Raw genomic sequence first — 16,636 nt, 5'->3', positions numbered from 1 at the left:
TTCAATTGCAAACAACAGTTTATTTTTGTAGTTATTAATTTCACATTCTTTTTTATTTTCATCTTATTTTATTCTATATAGTTATCTAAATTGGGCTTATTAGTGACCTTCCATCAAACTAGTATGTTAATTGCTATATTATTTTCTCTTTGCACACAAATGTACGCTCAAAACATCTAAAAACTTATGTAGATGTGGTTTATTAGCGGCCTTTCATCAATTTAGTATCTTGGAAATTATTATTATTATTATTTTTTTTTTTGCTTCACACACATTTTTGGCATACTTTCTTGCAGCATGTGACTCGCCACTCACGCAAATCCTTACGTGTTCTAGGAAGTGTGGGGGAGCCCATCAATCCTAGTGCATGGAGGTTCATAACATCAATTTTGGATTCATTAATGTGCTAAGTCTCTTTTGTAATGGCACTGAAAGTTAGATTTTTTCTTTTTAACAATTGTGAAGGTGGTTTTTCAATGTTGTCGGTGATGCACGGTGTCTTATATCCGATACCTGGTGGCAAACTGAGACTGGCGGTTTCATGGTGACATTTTAATCTTTTACCTAGCTTTATAATGATTTACCATATTTTAATTATTTCAATTTAAATTGCAATGTTGTGCAACACAATTTCGCCTTTTTTGTGATATTTAAGCTTTCATGCAGATCACACCTTTACCAGGTGCTTGGCCGCAAAAACCCGGTTCGGCTACATTTCCATTTTTTGGGGTGCAGGTGTGCAGGATACATACAGCATAGACATTGATAGATTTTATGATATCCTTTTTTATTTTTTATTTTTGTAGGCAGTAATAGTTGATGAGAAAGGCACTGAGATAGAAGGGGAGTGTAGTGGCTACCTTTGTATTAAAAATTCATGGCCTGGAGCCTTCAGAACGCTTTATGGTGACCATGAGAGATATGAGACCACATATTTTAAGCCATTCCTAGGATATTATTTCTCCGGTGATGGTTGCAGCAGGTGACATTTTCCATATCGAATTATTGATTGTTTTTTATATTGGGAAATAAGCGAAATTTAATCACTAAGAGCAAAAAGAATAGAACATAGAAAAAGAATCAACACATTAGAACAAAAATAACTATTTATTGGTTTACCCAATTAATGGCTGTCTAATTTCTGCTAGTATTGGTTTTACTTCTTTTTTAGGGGCATTTACATATATAGCACACATTTCTTATGTATTTACATATCTCACACCGAAACTTTTATATTTACACACATAGCACTCAAATTCGCTATGTATGTTGAGATATGTAAATACATACGAATTGTGTGTTATGTATTTAAATTCATCTGATGCAAGATATAAGATAGTGCCTCCTTGATAAAGAAAAACTATAACAGTAAAAAATGTATAATGCATTTTGTAAACACCCCCTCACTAAATAACCTATGGATTTTTTACACCACTATTAATTCTACATTTCACATTTTTTTCATGGAACCAAAAATTGGAACCACAACATAACTTTTTCTCTCTTAAATTTTTATTGGAAAGGAAACTATATTGGCTATTTATGAGCAAGTTATTTTTGAGGTTGTAGTGTGATTGCCAATCATCCATAAAGCATGATTCATTTGAGCTTGCAATATATCTGGTCAAACCTTCTCGTTGAGGAAAAAAATATCATCTTTACTTATTTTTTAGTGCATTAAGATTTAACTGTCTTCATTCTTTAGGGACAAGGATGGGTATTATTGGCTCACTGGAAGAGTTGATGATGTAATTAATGTGAGGTACTTTCTAAACTTATTTGCTCTATCAATGTGGGACATCAAAGCATGCAATTATTTCATTTGCAAAAAGTGTTTTTGCATATTAGAAGATTTAAGTAAACACTTCCATTCAGTGTAATGATCTGAGTTGTATGCAGCGGGCATCGAATTGGCACAGCGGAGGTTGAGTCAGCGCTGGTTTCTCATCCTCAGTGTGCGGAAGCTGCAGTAGTTGGCGTTGAACATGAGGTCAAGTGTCATTCTTAGAGGTTTGGTTTTAATGACTCGTTTTATATGCGTCTCTTAAGAACCTACTGCTGTTGCAGGTTAAAGGACAGGGAATTTATGCTTTTGTTACTTTGGTGGAGGGTGTTCCCTACAGCGAGGAACTGAGGAAAAGTCTTATTTTAGCTGTCAGAAATCAGGTATATTTTCAACTTACATTTGTGTAGGATTATTTTAGGATAATCCCTGACCATTTACATGGGATCATTTTAATTCTAGAGTTTATAGAAATGTCAAAATAGTCCTCAAATTCTTTAAATTGGGGCTGAAGGAGTTCCCATTAAGGACTATTAGAGCTCAATTTTAAAATAGTTATGGACTATTTTGGCACCTCTATAAATTTTGGGACTAAAATGGCTACATGTAAATAGTTGGGCACTATTCTTAGGATAAATGTTCAAGTTCTTTTGCAGTTTAGTTAGGATGGTGCAGTGCTTGTTTTTCATGAGTAATCTAATCTCAACGAGTTTTGCCAAGCTAGACTTTTAAGGGCTATTTGGTATCATTTTTATTTTTTATTTTCTATTTTTTTATTTTCATTTTGTTTAGTTTATATTATGATTTGAAAAAAGCATATTTGACATGTTTGATTAAGACATGATTATTTTTAAAATACACAAAACACCTAAAAGTTATTTTGAGTATTCTTATAAACATGTTTATTAGTTTTTAGAAACAAAAAATAAAAAAATATTAAAACACATCAAACATAAAAAACAAAAAGAAAAATGATCCCAAACAAGTCCTTAGTTATTAGAGGCAGGTTGCATTGCTTTGAGATGTTCTTTGTTGCACTCGGACTCCTTGTTCTGTGCTTATTGTCACAAGCCCCTAGTTAGTTGTTTTTTTTTTAATTTTATTATCCATAAATATATAAATTCTTAATCATGTAAGATTGTTTTATGACGTGTATCAAATTCTGCTATCTTTTTCTTTTTCTTTTTTACGATTTTATCTTTAATCAGGTATAATATCTAATGTCTTTTTTTGAGATATTCTCTCTTTAGTTTAGGCAGTAGGCCTGCTTTATCTCTTTACTTTTATTAATGTTCTTGTTGTTTCCATCTTCTCTATTACCTTTTTTTAGGCCTTTTTTTTTTTTTGAAGATTGTTTTGCATCATTTGCCTAGTGAGACAGAGAGGTCAATTGGTTTGCGTGCGTGCGTGAGTGAGAGAGAGAGAGATCTATAATGTTTGGAACTAACATTTATTAGACTTGAATAATAAGGCCGACATGAGCTCCTTTTTATATCCAAAAGAGAATAACAGCTCAAAGAGGTCATTGGCCACCTAGCCATTATTCATAAGCACCTAATATAATAATGAAATACATAAAGGAATAAATACTTTTCTGAAGAATGGCACACCCTTCTTTCCTAGGGAGCGCGGTCGGCAGAGGAGGGCAAGGATGGGATGATGATATTGTGCTTGGTGTTTTTTGTGAATCTTGATGCTTGTATGTCTTTTTTGTTTCCTTTTTTGGGCTAGCTTTAAATGTAGTCCTACATGTCCACGGAACTTAGAATATTCTACCACATTGGTCGGGTTTTACCTAAATGTTAACATTTAGGTTGGGTTAGCCATAGATATATAATTTACATGGATTTGACCTTAGGTGTCAAGTTTGGATTAACTAGTGTTGATCAGCGGAAAGCCTTCCTGGTCAACAACCAAGTTTGAAATCCGGATGAAAAGTTTTTCGAATGGATTTCTGAGAGTAATACTTTGATCTTGGTTAATATTCCAAGGATAAAACATTATGAAAGTACCCATTCTAATGTTAAATTTATTAGCTAAATTGAAATTTAATACCTAAAACTGCTTTACATAAGGGATGAATTATGTAGGATCATAGTATTGATCCCATATTTTATGTCTGGATTTAAACCTGTATATGTTATTTATGAAGTCATGAATTCAGTTGTTTAAATCAAGTATAGAAATGATTTACACTTAAAAGAGTTGAAATATGCGTAATTTCCTGGTTGATTAAGTCACCATTCTCCCCATGCTTTGAATTTATGCCCCCATAAGTGAAATTGCCCTCTTCCCTTCATCAATCAACTACTGCTTATTTTTTAGTGGAGAAAAGTGTTAAAATGATCTCATAACTCTTTTTAGTGGTTCATTTTAGTCCTAAAATCTATAAAAATGTCATTTTAGTTCTCAGAATCTTTTCATAGGGGCTAAAATAATACTTTTGGGGACTATTTTAGCTTCTATAAAAAGAGTGTAGATATTAATTTGATATTTTTTATAAATTCTGAAATTAAAATGGTCCCATGTAAATAGTCTGAGGACTATTTTAACATTTTACTCTTCTTCCAGACACCTAAGAACCAGGATTTAGTAACACGATCTCCCCGCCATTCACGGGATCACAGAATTCAAAACTGTCAACCGATCCGTGGTCTAGTGGTTGAAGTAGAAAGTTATCTCCAAAATCATGAAATCCAATCGTATAATTTGAGATCTATCATTCACCATTTCTTTCAAAGAATTGCTCAAACTTTAAACCAATTCCTATGTTTACATGTATGCCATTCAAAACTTTCAAAAAATATCATCATTTTAGCTTTTAAAAAGTGAAATGTATCTCTTTTCATGCACAGGTAAGGCGGGTATGTATGTAAAAACTAAAATTCAGGTGTTTGTTATGTAAATACATAGGAATTTAATGGTATGCAATTGGAATGGGATTTAAAAGAGAATATTGACAAATGAAGACTGGTGATTTTCAGATTGGGGCATTTGCTGCTCCAGATAAAATCCACTGGGCTCCAGGGCTCCCAAAAACGAGGAGCGGGAAGATCATGAGAAGGATATTAAGAAAGATAGCTTCCAGGCAGCTGAATGAGCTTGGTGACACCAGCACTCTTGCAGAACCTGCTGTGGTCGACCAGCTTATCGCACTCACCGATTCCTAAAGCATTTTCCGGGGTTTTTCTCTCTTTCTTTCTTGGTTTTATTTCATTTTCGGCACATCACCATGATTATAGATATAGAAGTACTTTTATGTTAAAATTATGTTTTCAATAAATTTTTTGAATATTTTTTCCTCTATACTTGATTGTTTAAAGGTGGATTTAACACATTTTTGTTATTTTATATGTGGTGATGCATGCTTAAGACATCATCATCATTATTATAGGTTGTTTAGTTCCTCCAGGGAGGGCGATATTCTTTAGAATATGCGTATTTTCAGGTCATATGCCACTTAGTTCCCCTGAAGACATCCCATAAAGCTTCACAATTCTTCACCTCTCTCATCACCCACAGCTCCCACCTAAATTTTACACAAGCGTATAATAATAAAAACAATAAGGAAAAATTGCATGCATAAATGTTATATGTTTATATAATATAATATAAATTTTTTTTTGTATGTTTATTCTACTCTACTTATAAGCAAAAAATGTGCATTCCATTTTTTAAATGTTAACAATAATAATGATACTTTTAATGTCATATGAAAGATTCAAGTATTATAATTGTAAAAATTAAATCTTGCTGGATACATAAATACATGGAAATGTCTGGTATGTATGTCAATGTCCCAAATAATAAACTGCTCCAAAAGCTTACATTTGGCCACACTTTATATGTCAGTTATTAATGAAATTACTATGTTTAATTATAAATATAATCACGAAATATTAAATTGAATGTGATTATTAGTAAAATATTGTATATTTATTAAATTTTAAATCTCAAGGGTTGAACTCTAACCTTCTCTCAGTTAATTAACTCAGCATTTTATTACTTGTGCTTTATAATGTTACAAGCACAATTAGACTAACAGAAAAGGGCTACACCATTAGATGGGGGGCTTCAACTCTTCTGCATTATGAGTGTCTATATTCTACCAACACTAGTTTTTTTTTTTTGCAAAATTTTAAATTTGTTTTCTAAACTAAAATTGGGAAAATATTTTTTCAAACATTAGTGGTCGTTAAAGCAGGTTTTGAAAGCGGAAGAAGAAATATACATAAAGCATTCAGGGGCTTCAGCTTTCGGTGGTCAAGAATGTCAGTTAGTGGTACACAACAGATAACGCAGAGAGCATGGAACACTTTTAATAGAAATTTTATTGAATAATACATATCAAGTGGCGGTTCGCTTCTCGGAAGCGCTCTTTACAAACTCGGACAAGGAAGAACAGACCAGAGAGAGAGTAATACATCGGACGATGGAGCACATATTATATCTGTGAACAAACGAGAGTCGGCCCCACTTTCATAATAATAATATTACATGTATTATTATTGTGTTAAACTGGGCTTCATGCAATCTATAGGTGGGCGTAACGGCAACCCCGCAGATCCCGGGTGGAATGTATAAATAAAATCCTGGCGGTATGTTGTTCGGATTTCCATAAATATTATTAACTTACGATCCAATCCCAATCAACCTCAGCTGTTCAAAACATCAGTCACCAGAATTAAGGTTAACAAACAGCCCCCAAAACTTACTACGTGCGGAAAGATACGTGTGTATTTAGTGATATGGTAGTAATATTCATCATAATACTATCACAATATTACCACAATACTGGCCATTTGATGAAGTGAGAGAAACACAGCACACTGCGCGTTCACTCTTTACTCCGCTATTCTTATTTGCTTAGCTTGCTTAAAACTAGCTTCAAATTGGGCTTACAGGTATTAAAATCCTCATAATCCAATCAAAAAGTTTGAATGTGATAAATTTAGAGTTAAGGATATCCCAAAACTTGAATGTGATAAATTTAGAGTTAAGGATATCCCAAAACTTAAAATTGATCAGCATTGTCTTATATTAGTGAATCCAAAATTAATTGTTTCCTATTTAATCCAGTTGAACATTTATTTCGAAATAAATCAAATGAAACAGCAATTAGCACATGTAAAGCAACAAAGAATTATTTAACTTAAATTATATTTGTTAATCCAACTATTCCCTATTACTCTGATAGCTATTAATCCTTAATAAATAGTGATTTGCCTCTAATTACAATAATTAAATTAAATAATTATTCAAACATTTATTAATCCCAAGTAAAAAGTATTCGACTTGTCATTCCTACTAAAAGAGCTCAATTACTCCAGTTTAAAATCCAATTTATTAATTAATTAATCTCTTATTAAATTACAATTAATCCCTGATTAATTTTGTTAGCATCCATGCATTTCATTGTTCATGAGTACGAATCTATTAATTTTCTAGAATTCAACGTATTGACTATCGTATAATTTTAAAGATAAAAAACCATCTTACATTATGGTACAACATAATTAACATGATTGAAATAAATTTCTACTTATCTAAATCCTATATTCAATCAAACAGTACCTTAGGTAATAACATACCCTTGAATATAAATAATGGCAATGGTAAACTCACCAGATTATTTCCAGGCTCCTTCCAGTAGATGCCCTGAATAAAAATGGGCAGTATGTTGCATGCCATTAGCACAAAAATCTCCAACGCATGCTTTCCCATCCACTCCATTGCGAGCATTGGTCTCCTAATTCCGTATACATCCACCTATATTGAAACAATGGAGAGTGAGTTTATATATTAGTGTTCTATTCCAATGTATTTACATACACAACACCACCTAACCTATAGCCATGCATGAAAAGAAGTATTTCATTTTTTAAAAGTTAAAATGTTGGGTGGTTTTGATTTGATATGAAAAATTTGGGTGGTTTAAATGTAAAAAAGCAAAATTTATATGTAATAAATAAGAATTGAATAGTATGTATGTAAATGTCTCATATGCTCCAGGATCTAACCAGCAAATAGGATCCAGCCAGGAGAAATCCCGATACACCAGCTGTAACGCATGTGTAACTGACGGTGTACAGAGCTTTGTTCATATGCATGCCTGTCGTGAGACAATAACAAATTAAAATTCAACTGCAATTTGTAAAAATGTTTGGGTTATGCTGCAAAGAAGTAAGCTCTTACCAAAAAAGTCAAGGCAGAAGGCAGAGGCGAGGAGACAGGAGGAGGGGATCATCCAGTGCAAGATCCGGTCCTTGTGATGCTGGAAGTTAATAAAATTCACAAAAATTATGATTAATAATCAATATATGAGAAAAATTTTAAGAAGACCATTCGGTCATAAGCTCGCCCGAAGAATCTCTCAGTAAACGCACACAAACTAAGGTTGAGGAAGCTGATAAATGGACGGTTCAGACCGTACTACTTCAATATACAACAAACATTTATTAAAATAACATAAGGATTTAAATAGATAATATCGTATAGAATTAGAAGTTTTATTCATTTGTTTGGAACCAAACAGTTTTTCAGAATGTCTATGAAGGGAGCATGGTCATGGTAAAGCGAGAATACCTTGAAGTGCACAATGACATGCCCAAACTGAAGCCCGATTAAGCAAGTGACAACAGCCATAATGGTGCTGCGGATTAAATAAAATTAAACCCTTTAATTTTAAGAACAAATAAATAAATAAATAATAATAAAAACTTCAATTTTCGGAGGCTAATCCTAGAAGATAGAATGATTAAAAAGGGGACATTTTAATATATCAGACAATTTTTATGAATTTGCATATCTAATACATAATTTTTTATATTGACATTCGCACCACTCAAATTTTTAAATAAATAAATAATAATAAAAACTTCAATTTTCGGAGGCTAATCCTAGAAGATAGAATGATTAAAAAGGGGACATTTTAATATATCAGACAATTTTTATGAATTTGCATATCTAATACATAATTTTTTATATTGACATTCGCACCACTCAAATTTTTAACATCACATCAAACATACCACTTTACAAATCTTTTAAAAATCAGATGCACCTTTTCATACATAAGTTCATGACATCAAAGTGTTATAAATGTACATATCAAATTTAGAAGTTAGAATTCATAAGAATCGTGTGGCACGTAAGTAAATTTCCCAAAAAAAAAAAAAAAAAACGTGCCGCAAACCTGAGGAGTCCTTCAGGGTCGAAGGGAGCCTCACACCATGAAGGAGCATCCGATGGAAGTGGGCCGCTGTAGGGAGAATTAATGCTGCATTGCTATCAAGGTAATCCGGCAGTTAGAGGTATTAATTTATCTTCTGAAAAAAGAAAATGTAAATGTATGGTTTTTGCATTTGTACCTGAGTTCTTCCATAAACTGGCCGTTTATACAGATGCTCAATGCCCAATATTTTGCGATCGATCATCCCAACCGCATTGCAAGCGGGACTAGTATCACCCCTCACTCCACATTTTACCTGAACAATAATGGTAAAAATAAATTTAAAAGAAAAACTAAAATTTGGGGCATTTACATAAATACTAACCAATTCTTTTGTATTTGCATATCCAACACCTAAAGTTTACTTTTTTACCTTTATACCACCTAAATCTTTCTTATCACACCAAAATACCATCATTTTAACTTTTAAAAAGTGAAACGTGTCTTTTCATGATTAGGTTGCATGTATGTAAAAATTGAAGTTTAGGAGTTAAATATGTAAACACAGAGGAATTGAGTGGTATGTATGTAAACCTTCAAAATTTGAAAAGGCAATTCAAAGCATTGAAAAAACATATTGAAGAATCCTAATTGCTAGGCTAGGCAACGATTCATCTGGAAGCTACTTACTGAATAAAACTTTGTTATGCCATCCTGCAGTGGTATCTGGTACTCCCAATCAGGAACAAACAAGCCATACAGAAGATATACGTACGTAGCAGTTAGCACTCCTCCAACCAAACTAATGAATGAGTCCAAGAAAAAAAAATGCAATTAGAAAATAGAGGTAGCCAGTATTTTCATCATTATTATTCTTAACAAAAATTATTTAGGCCATATCCATGAATTATCATTTCCATTCATTTTTATTGAGCGTATTGGAGGTTCAATCCAATTTGTGCAAATCACTTGGCATTTCTTCTAATCATGAAAATTTTTGCATTGCCCTTTAGTCCTTCCACCACATTAAATTCATTTACTCATTTTGTTTGTGCACCTTACTTTGTTGACCTCTCCAAATTATACAAATCTTATTTTCACTTACTTTCGTCAATACTTTTTTGTCTCTCTCTCTCTCCTTTTTTTAATCATTTCTCAATTATCCTTTCTAAGTTTTGATAGGCATTGATCGTATAATTTTCATTTTTCTAACACCCAACTTAGCTATATTAGTATCTTCTATTTTACCCACCACAAATCCATATTAACACACAACAAATAAAAAGGTGGACTCTTTAAAATTGCTACTACTGAGCTAATCTTACTTTCAAATTTTTTATATTCTCCACTGATAAAGTTACGAATTGAAAACTTAATGAATTGCACTTGTTTCTCAAAAAAGAAATAGGGAGTTTCGATGAAAAAAGTGGAAACATACAGTTGTGTTCGATATTTCTTCATTAGGGAATATCCAGAATCCACCAAGGCATCACTTCTGTGCCAAACTTCGCATACTGCTACCAATAGATAGGCTATGCCAATTCTCTAGAAAAGGAAAATAATTCCTAATTAATAACAGCAGGAAAATAGGTGAGTAGCTTACGTACAAAAGATGAATTCATCATGTTTGCCATATTTTTTTAGCCAGGAATATATTATAATTAACATTAGGACAAAAAGTAGTCAGCAATCACGGAGTTATCATTCTGGAAGAAATCTCTGCCTAAAAGAAAAATAGGGAAAAAGAAGGACAAACCAAGATAGATAACCAACCTGAAGTACTCCCATCAAGCGTATACGTTGCAAATCAACACCAAAAGTTAAGCTGCGAATACCATGAAAATAGCCACCTGATTCCCATACATTTTGTGACATAAAAATGAGAATCCCTCGCCTAAAAGAAAATAAAAGAGGAAGTTGATTTTATAATAGCAAAAAAAGATGGTTTGTAATGTACCTTGAAGCAAAAGACCAATAGTGATCAATTTCAGCGCTCTAAGTACAACCTTCATAGTTGTAGCTATTCTATTGGAAACATTCTGTAAAAAGGCTAATTCTTAGATAACATAAAAAGAAGACGATAAAGACCTAAAATATAAAGACATTCAATTTAAAAAATTCAGCAATATTTTGGAAGCAGTACCTTAAAAGTCAGTCCCAGGGAAACACCAACGATAAATAGGAAGAAAGGCATAACAAAGTCAGCAATGGTTACTCCATTCCATGGTGAATGATTGATGGCAGGACAAAAACCGCCAGCATCATCTACGAGAATCATAAGCTGCAATTATATTATAAAAGAAGATCATTAGCATAACCATGAATAATTAATATGCCCCAAACATCCACAAAGAGAAAAAAAGTAGGTTTTGTTTAAACCCTTACGAGAAAAAAAAGAACAAACTGCAACAGTAGCAAAATCACGCCCCTCTAAAAGTAGCAGCAAAGATGTCGATGATTTATTTATAAGAAAAGTACAAAAATAATTCGTTACTCTTTGTTGGAGGTTATTTTAATCCCAGTTTTAAAAAAGTGCAAGTTTAGTCTCCAAAATGTTTTAATACATACTGAAATAGTCTCCTATTTCAATCTTGATGTTCAAGAAAACTATTAGGGTACTATTTTAACACTTTAAACTTTATGCAGTTTGTCCTTTGATATAGTTAAGAGTGCTTCAATATTGTACTGAATATGAAGTAATTCCTTTATTTTCAAAAAAAAAAATCTAAAAGAAAATAGAAAGAGAAATAATACCAGTTTAAATGGCTTATTCTAAAATTGGGAATAGATTTTTGTGGTAATTTGATTATTTTATGACAAGTTTATTAATTTACCATTGGTCGATGATAATTGATACCGAACATTTCCAATAAACTAAAACTTGCATAGCATTTAAAACAAACTATTTGTGTCCATGGATATACGCAAAGTTTGTCAAACCACATATATTCTTTGATGTTTATCATTGAGTATTATTTTTCCCATTCTTGTATGCCTTGTTACTCACACATTTTTAAGTTTCTTCTTCAATTCTTATTACTTTTATTGATTGCAAGCAAAAGTCGTGAATTTGAGGAGGAAAGAGGCAAACAATAAAAAAATTCTACCAAGCTTCTAGCAAAACGATGGTTACTCATATATTTTATGTAAAAATGACAAAACAAAATTTTACTTTGGAATTTAAAGTATTTGATCAAGAGTGCCGCTAGAGCAAGCAATCCACTAACGAGATTAGAGCGAAAACAGATGTGTAGGTATAACACGAAGCTAGACTTGGAGGAATCAGATGTGCGCATCACAAAAAAATCACTATCATCTACTTTTAAAAATTAAATATATTTTTCATGCATAAATTTATCACATCAAAGTGGAATGAATGTAAATATGGAAGTAAAGGTGTCAGGTACGTAAATTTATAAGAATTGTGGTATCCATGCAAATTTCCCTTTCTTTATATCACTTCCACTTACAAGTTGATCAAAAGCAAGTAAAGGCTATATGAGCTCATTGAGCATTTGAAACTCATGGATCTGATCACTCTCCCATTTTTTAATTTACAAAGATATTATTATTTTAGGATAATTAATCAGAATATATAGAATATCATACAGACTTATGTTTGCGTAATCTTATTTAGTTCTCTTTGTTAAAACATTATGGCTTAACTTTAAACAATAACTTATTTTGAATATTACATTATTCCTGCAAGCATAGGTAGATATTTCTCATCTGTGATTCAACAATTTTTTTTTTCCATGCGTCTGATTCTATGGCGACTGCTTCCCATGATTAGCTGAATCTTGACTAAATGCATTTAAATGCCAATTAAATTAATTAGAAAAGAAAAGTTAAAAAACACCGACTATTTCTTTGAACTAAATCTTTAATATATTAATTTGGACATGCATCTAAATTTAAAAGATAAGAATACTAGAAATACGCCCTTTCAGAACTGTGAACAAATTAAGGCCGCCTTTTAAATATTGAAAATACATAAATTAACGAAGATGCAAAGTTGTTGTTTCCCTATTAAGAAAAATAAATGGGAGACGATGCGTTGAAGCACGAAGTCAGTTTCCTTACAAGCAAGAACATTGGGAAAAGCAGAACTTACAAACCTACCCAACAAAAATAAATCTAAGTCGTGCAAACCAATCAAAGCATAATCAACACATTTAGAAAAGAAGACTCTTTAATCTAAAGAATCAAAAAGCGAATACGCCATATTTGAACCTATGATTCGTATACTAAACTGGCTACCTTCGCCTACAAGCCAACTATAATTAAGTACGCACGAATCAGGCAAAAACAATGTTGGAAGTGGAACCTATCCTCAGTTGAATAACGAGAAATTATTAAATATAAAATTTGTATGCAGGGGTGGAATCCGATCATGGTGAGCAATTGCCTTAATAAAATTTTCAACTTTACTATATAAATACTAAAACTTAATATATTTTTCTTATGTTATTTAGATAATTTAATAATTTGCGCCCTTAATATATTTTGTCCAACTACTTAAGAAAAATCAAAAATTTTGTGATTCCGTGCATCCTAATAAATGATTTTGGTTTCGTTCCTGAATTATAGCTCTATAGTTAAATATTGTGATTGCACAATTCTACGCCCGTTATGCATTTTAATTTTTGGAATGATATAAAAAAGTACAAATGTAAAAGAGCCATATTATATTAGTTAAAAGAGGTTGTTATGTCTCTAAGAGTATGAATTTGAACCACTCACATATATTGGTCAAAATTTATATGAAACTTAGGTTTCCATCTTGGAAGATTGGCTTTCGCTGAGATTCTACGTCAAGTTTCCACTTCAAGCACTCTATAACTACATGTTAGGCATACCAAGAGTTAGCAAGCCACCTAAGGGTAATGCGTGTGGAACTCTAGATTGATGCACCTGATACAAAGACAGAACTCCTATGGAAACCGCTTGCTGGTCGCAACCGACCACCACTTGAACAAATTCGTAAACAAAAATTAAAAAAATGGAAACATTGAGTGCCGTGGCATAAATCCAGCAATCAGTTCAATATTAAAATGCATTAAAGAAATCAAAGTAATTTAAAAAAACTTAAAATATTTAAAAAATAATAATTTAAATGCCAAATCATCCAAAATACATCACAGATTCGCATATCTGCAATTACTTAAGAGTCCAAACACTAAGGCTGTAGCTGGCCATATTAAATTTAACAACAATCAGATTTATTTCAAATAAATAAAACAAACAATCAATTAAACAAAAAAGTTTATTATACTTTTAAATAAACAAATATAATAATTATTATAGTCGCCTATTTAAATTTACAAAGAAATTTTGATTGTATATGCCACCGTTTAATGAATTAGAGAAATATATTTATTATTTGATATTTTCAAAAAAGAACATCTACATACATACCACCCAAGTCTTTTATATCTCATAAAAAATACCACTATTTTAAATTTTAAAAAGTGAAATATACTTTTTCATACCTATACGTATCAATAACTAATCTGTATAAATTTAAAAAATTTAACAAATACTATTTTTTATTTCGAAAAAGAACATCTACATACTTTAAGGTGGCATATAAATGAAAATTAAAGTTTAGAGGTTAGATATGCAAATAAAAAAACAAAAGACGAAAAATTTTCACTAATTACGTACTAAGACATATGTAAAGTAAAATTTTTCAATTTAAATAATAATATTTGCGTCAATTTTTTTCTGTTCTCTAAACGTCCCCTACGTCAACGTGTATGGAAGGCGACTTTTAACTGGAGGGCCTATGATTATAATTTCTTTTCTTTTGGAAAATTTACATACATACCACACAATTTTTATATATTTACATATCTAATACCCAAAGTTTGATATTTACACTTACAGCACTTTTCTGTCTTAAATTTATGCTTTTAAAAAAAATAAAGATGATATTTTTAATGTGCTATTAAATATTTGAGGGGTATGCATGTAAATATGAATGTGTAAAGGTTAGGCATGCAAATTAGTAAGATTTGTGTGGTATTTATTTAAATGCCCTTTTAAATTTAATTTATATCCCCTCGAAATAAAATTAAAACTATATTTTGGACAAGCGCAGTTGCTTGGGATGAGAAGGAACAACCGCAAATAGCCCCTTAAGCTCCAAACGTGCCGTAACGCCTTTATTTGTTTTTTTTCTGTATATACATGCATTGACCGATTGTTTCTGCGGTTGAGGATTTTTCAGAGGTTTAAATTATAAATTCGAAATAAATAAATGCCTTTTAATGTTTTTCTCGTCTTATTGCAATAGTTTTTTCAACCCTAGTGATGAGTGCCGAAGCAAGCAACAGAGTGGTGTTAAATATAGGCAAAAACGTAAGGTGACATTAACAGTCACAAATGGCAAGGACAACAGCGGGACGTCCGGAGCTACATTAAATAAATGGCGAGCAGTTCAACGGCCAGCAAGACGGAATGCGTAGTACAGCCCTGAGTGAAGAAAATAGCTAGGACAACTTAAATTTATTCGATTCATTTTAAAGCTGGTATGATACATAAGACGAGATCAATTAAAAACTAGATTAACATAACGATGAACATCAATCAAACAGCATTAAAAGAAAAATGAAAGAATGGAGGCGGGGAATGGAGATCATTATCAATAAATTCATGAAGTGTTGAGCGAAAGATGATCGAATGGCCATTTTCATAATATTACGAAATTGAGTGGAAAAGAAATCATAGGCAATATAATCAGATGAAATGATGTGAAGATTAGAATAAATCGAACAAAATCAGTTCAAACGGATGAAATAAATTAAGATTTCCGCAATGCACATCGAAGGGGAGATTTGATCAGAAATCGTACCGCTACAGTAATTCCCCTGAAAACATCGAGGGACACGAGACGAGGGTTTCTCGCGGCGGAAGACGGAGGACAGCCGACATCGCCGACCAATTTCTTGAGAGGCGCGACGGAGCCAGCTATCGAAGATTTGGCGGCTTTCCCCACCAAATTTTTGCCTGATTCCACCGACTTCTTGGAAGCAAACCCCTCCTCGAGATCGCAGAGATTTTGAATAGGATCGGCGACGGCGCATTCATCATCCTTGACAAGCTCATAAACCCCCATCCCAGGCGATGCTTCGGCCTTCCAATCACAACCCAATAAATATAGAAGAACGATTGCTGGGGTTCAAAACGCAGAGTTCCCGCCGGCGGCCGGAGACCGATGATCGGATAAGTGGAATCGCGAAAGCAGAATTATCTATCTCCGCCGCATTGCATGCGGCGGAGAAAGGGTTCCGGCGGATCTGCACAGACCGCTGAGGTGAATCCGGGAGGAAAATGCTTCTCCAAAAGCGTCCTCCACCTTTCCTTCGTAACCGCTTGACGCTGTCGGTCTCTCTCTCTCTCTCTTTCTATCTCTGGCGATTCACCAAATCCTAATTCAGTCACTGGTGACCCATCGTCTCCTTAAAAAGACGAAGAGCGCAAGAAAGGGATAATTCAAGCCACGTGTGAGCGCTTATAATTTGTAGTTTTGTAAATATAAAATTTTTAAAAGGTAAGGGCGGGATGGCAGAAATATTATATTATCTTTGGAAATTGCGGGACACGATCTAAGTTGATTATAAATTTAAGTGAGATGATTTGCTTATAAGTTGTTGTTAAAATTAAAGATCTGTTTGGAA

General features: G+C 32.6%; 2 protein-coding genes across 3 annotated transcripts in view; one reads left to right on the top strand and one right to left on the bottom strand.

Moving 5' to 3' along the window:
* The window catches only part of LOC110025276 (acetyl-coenzyme A synthetase, chloroplastic/glyoxysomal), a 48,043-nt gene extending 42,927 nt beyond the window's left edge, over nt 1-5,116 (top strand). Inside the window, exons 11-18 of the mRNA XM_020725677.1 lie at nt 297-373; nt 466-544; nt 667-735; nt 807-982; nt 1,706-1,762; nt 1,900-1,990; nt 2,068-2,166; nt 4,768-5,116. Of these exons, the coding sequence (XP_020581336.1) occupies nt 297-373; nt 466-544; nt 667-735; nt 807-982; nt 1,706-1,762; nt 1,900-1,990; nt 2,068-2,166; nt 4,768-4,953 (834 nt within the window). The 3' untranslated portion in view covers nt 4,954-5,116. The remainder of the gene's footprint in view (nt 1-296; nt 374-465; nt 545-666; nt 736-806; nt 983-1,705; nt 1,763-1,899; nt 1,991-2,067; nt 2,167-4,767) is intronic.
* LOC110025277 (heparan-alpha-glucosaminide N-acetyltransferase) overlaps nt 1-16,432 on the bottom strand; it is a 62,331-nt gene extending 45,899 nt beyond the window's left edge. Inside the window, exons 1-13 of one of the 2 annotated variants that reach the window (XM_020725679.1) lie at nt 15,811-16,430; nt 11,098-11,235; nt 10,912-10,993; nt 10,728-10,804; nt 10,393-10,499; nt 9,645-9,756; nt 9,154-9,270; nt 8,979-9,070; nt 8,369-8,435; nt 7,979-8,057; nt 7,804-7,895; nt 7,409-7,552; nt 6,008-6,442 (exon numbers count right to left, since the gene is read on the bottom strand). In XM_020725679.1, the coding sequence (XP_020581338.1) occupies nt 6,416-6,442; nt 7,409-7,552; nt 7,804-7,895; nt 7,979-8,057; nt 8,369-8,435; nt 8,979-9,070; nt 9,154-9,270; nt 9,645-9,756; nt 10,393-10,499; nt 10,728-10,804; nt 10,912-10,993; nt 11,098-11,235; nt 15,811-16,074 (1,398 nt within the window). In that variant the 5' untranslated portion in view covers nt 16,075-16,430 and the 3' untranslated portion in view covers nt 6,008-6,415. Of the gene's footprint in view, nt 1-6,007; nt 6,443-7,408; nt 7,553-7,803; nt 7,896-7,978; nt 8,058-8,368; nt 8,436-8,978; nt 9,071-9,153; nt 9,271-9,644; nt 9,757-10,392; nt 10,500-10,727; nt 10,805-10,911; nt 10,994-11,097; nt 11,236-15,810 lie in introns of those variants that run through there. The other variant, XM_020725678.1, reaches the window with a different exon arrangement.
* Nucleotides 16,433-16,636: the final 204 nt, after the last annotated feature.

The sequence above is a fragment of the Phalaenopsis equestris genome, unplaced genomic scaffold (assembly GCF_001263595.1).
Source record: "Phalaenopsis equestris unplaced genomic scaffold, ASM126359v1 Scaffold000297, whole genome shotgun sequence".
NCBI classification, from domain to species: Eukaryota; Viridiplantae; Streptophyta; class Magnoliopsida; order Asparagales; family Orchidaceae; genus Phalaenopsis; species Phalaenopsis equestris.
This window is presented reverse-complemented; position numbering and strand designations above follow the sequence as displayed.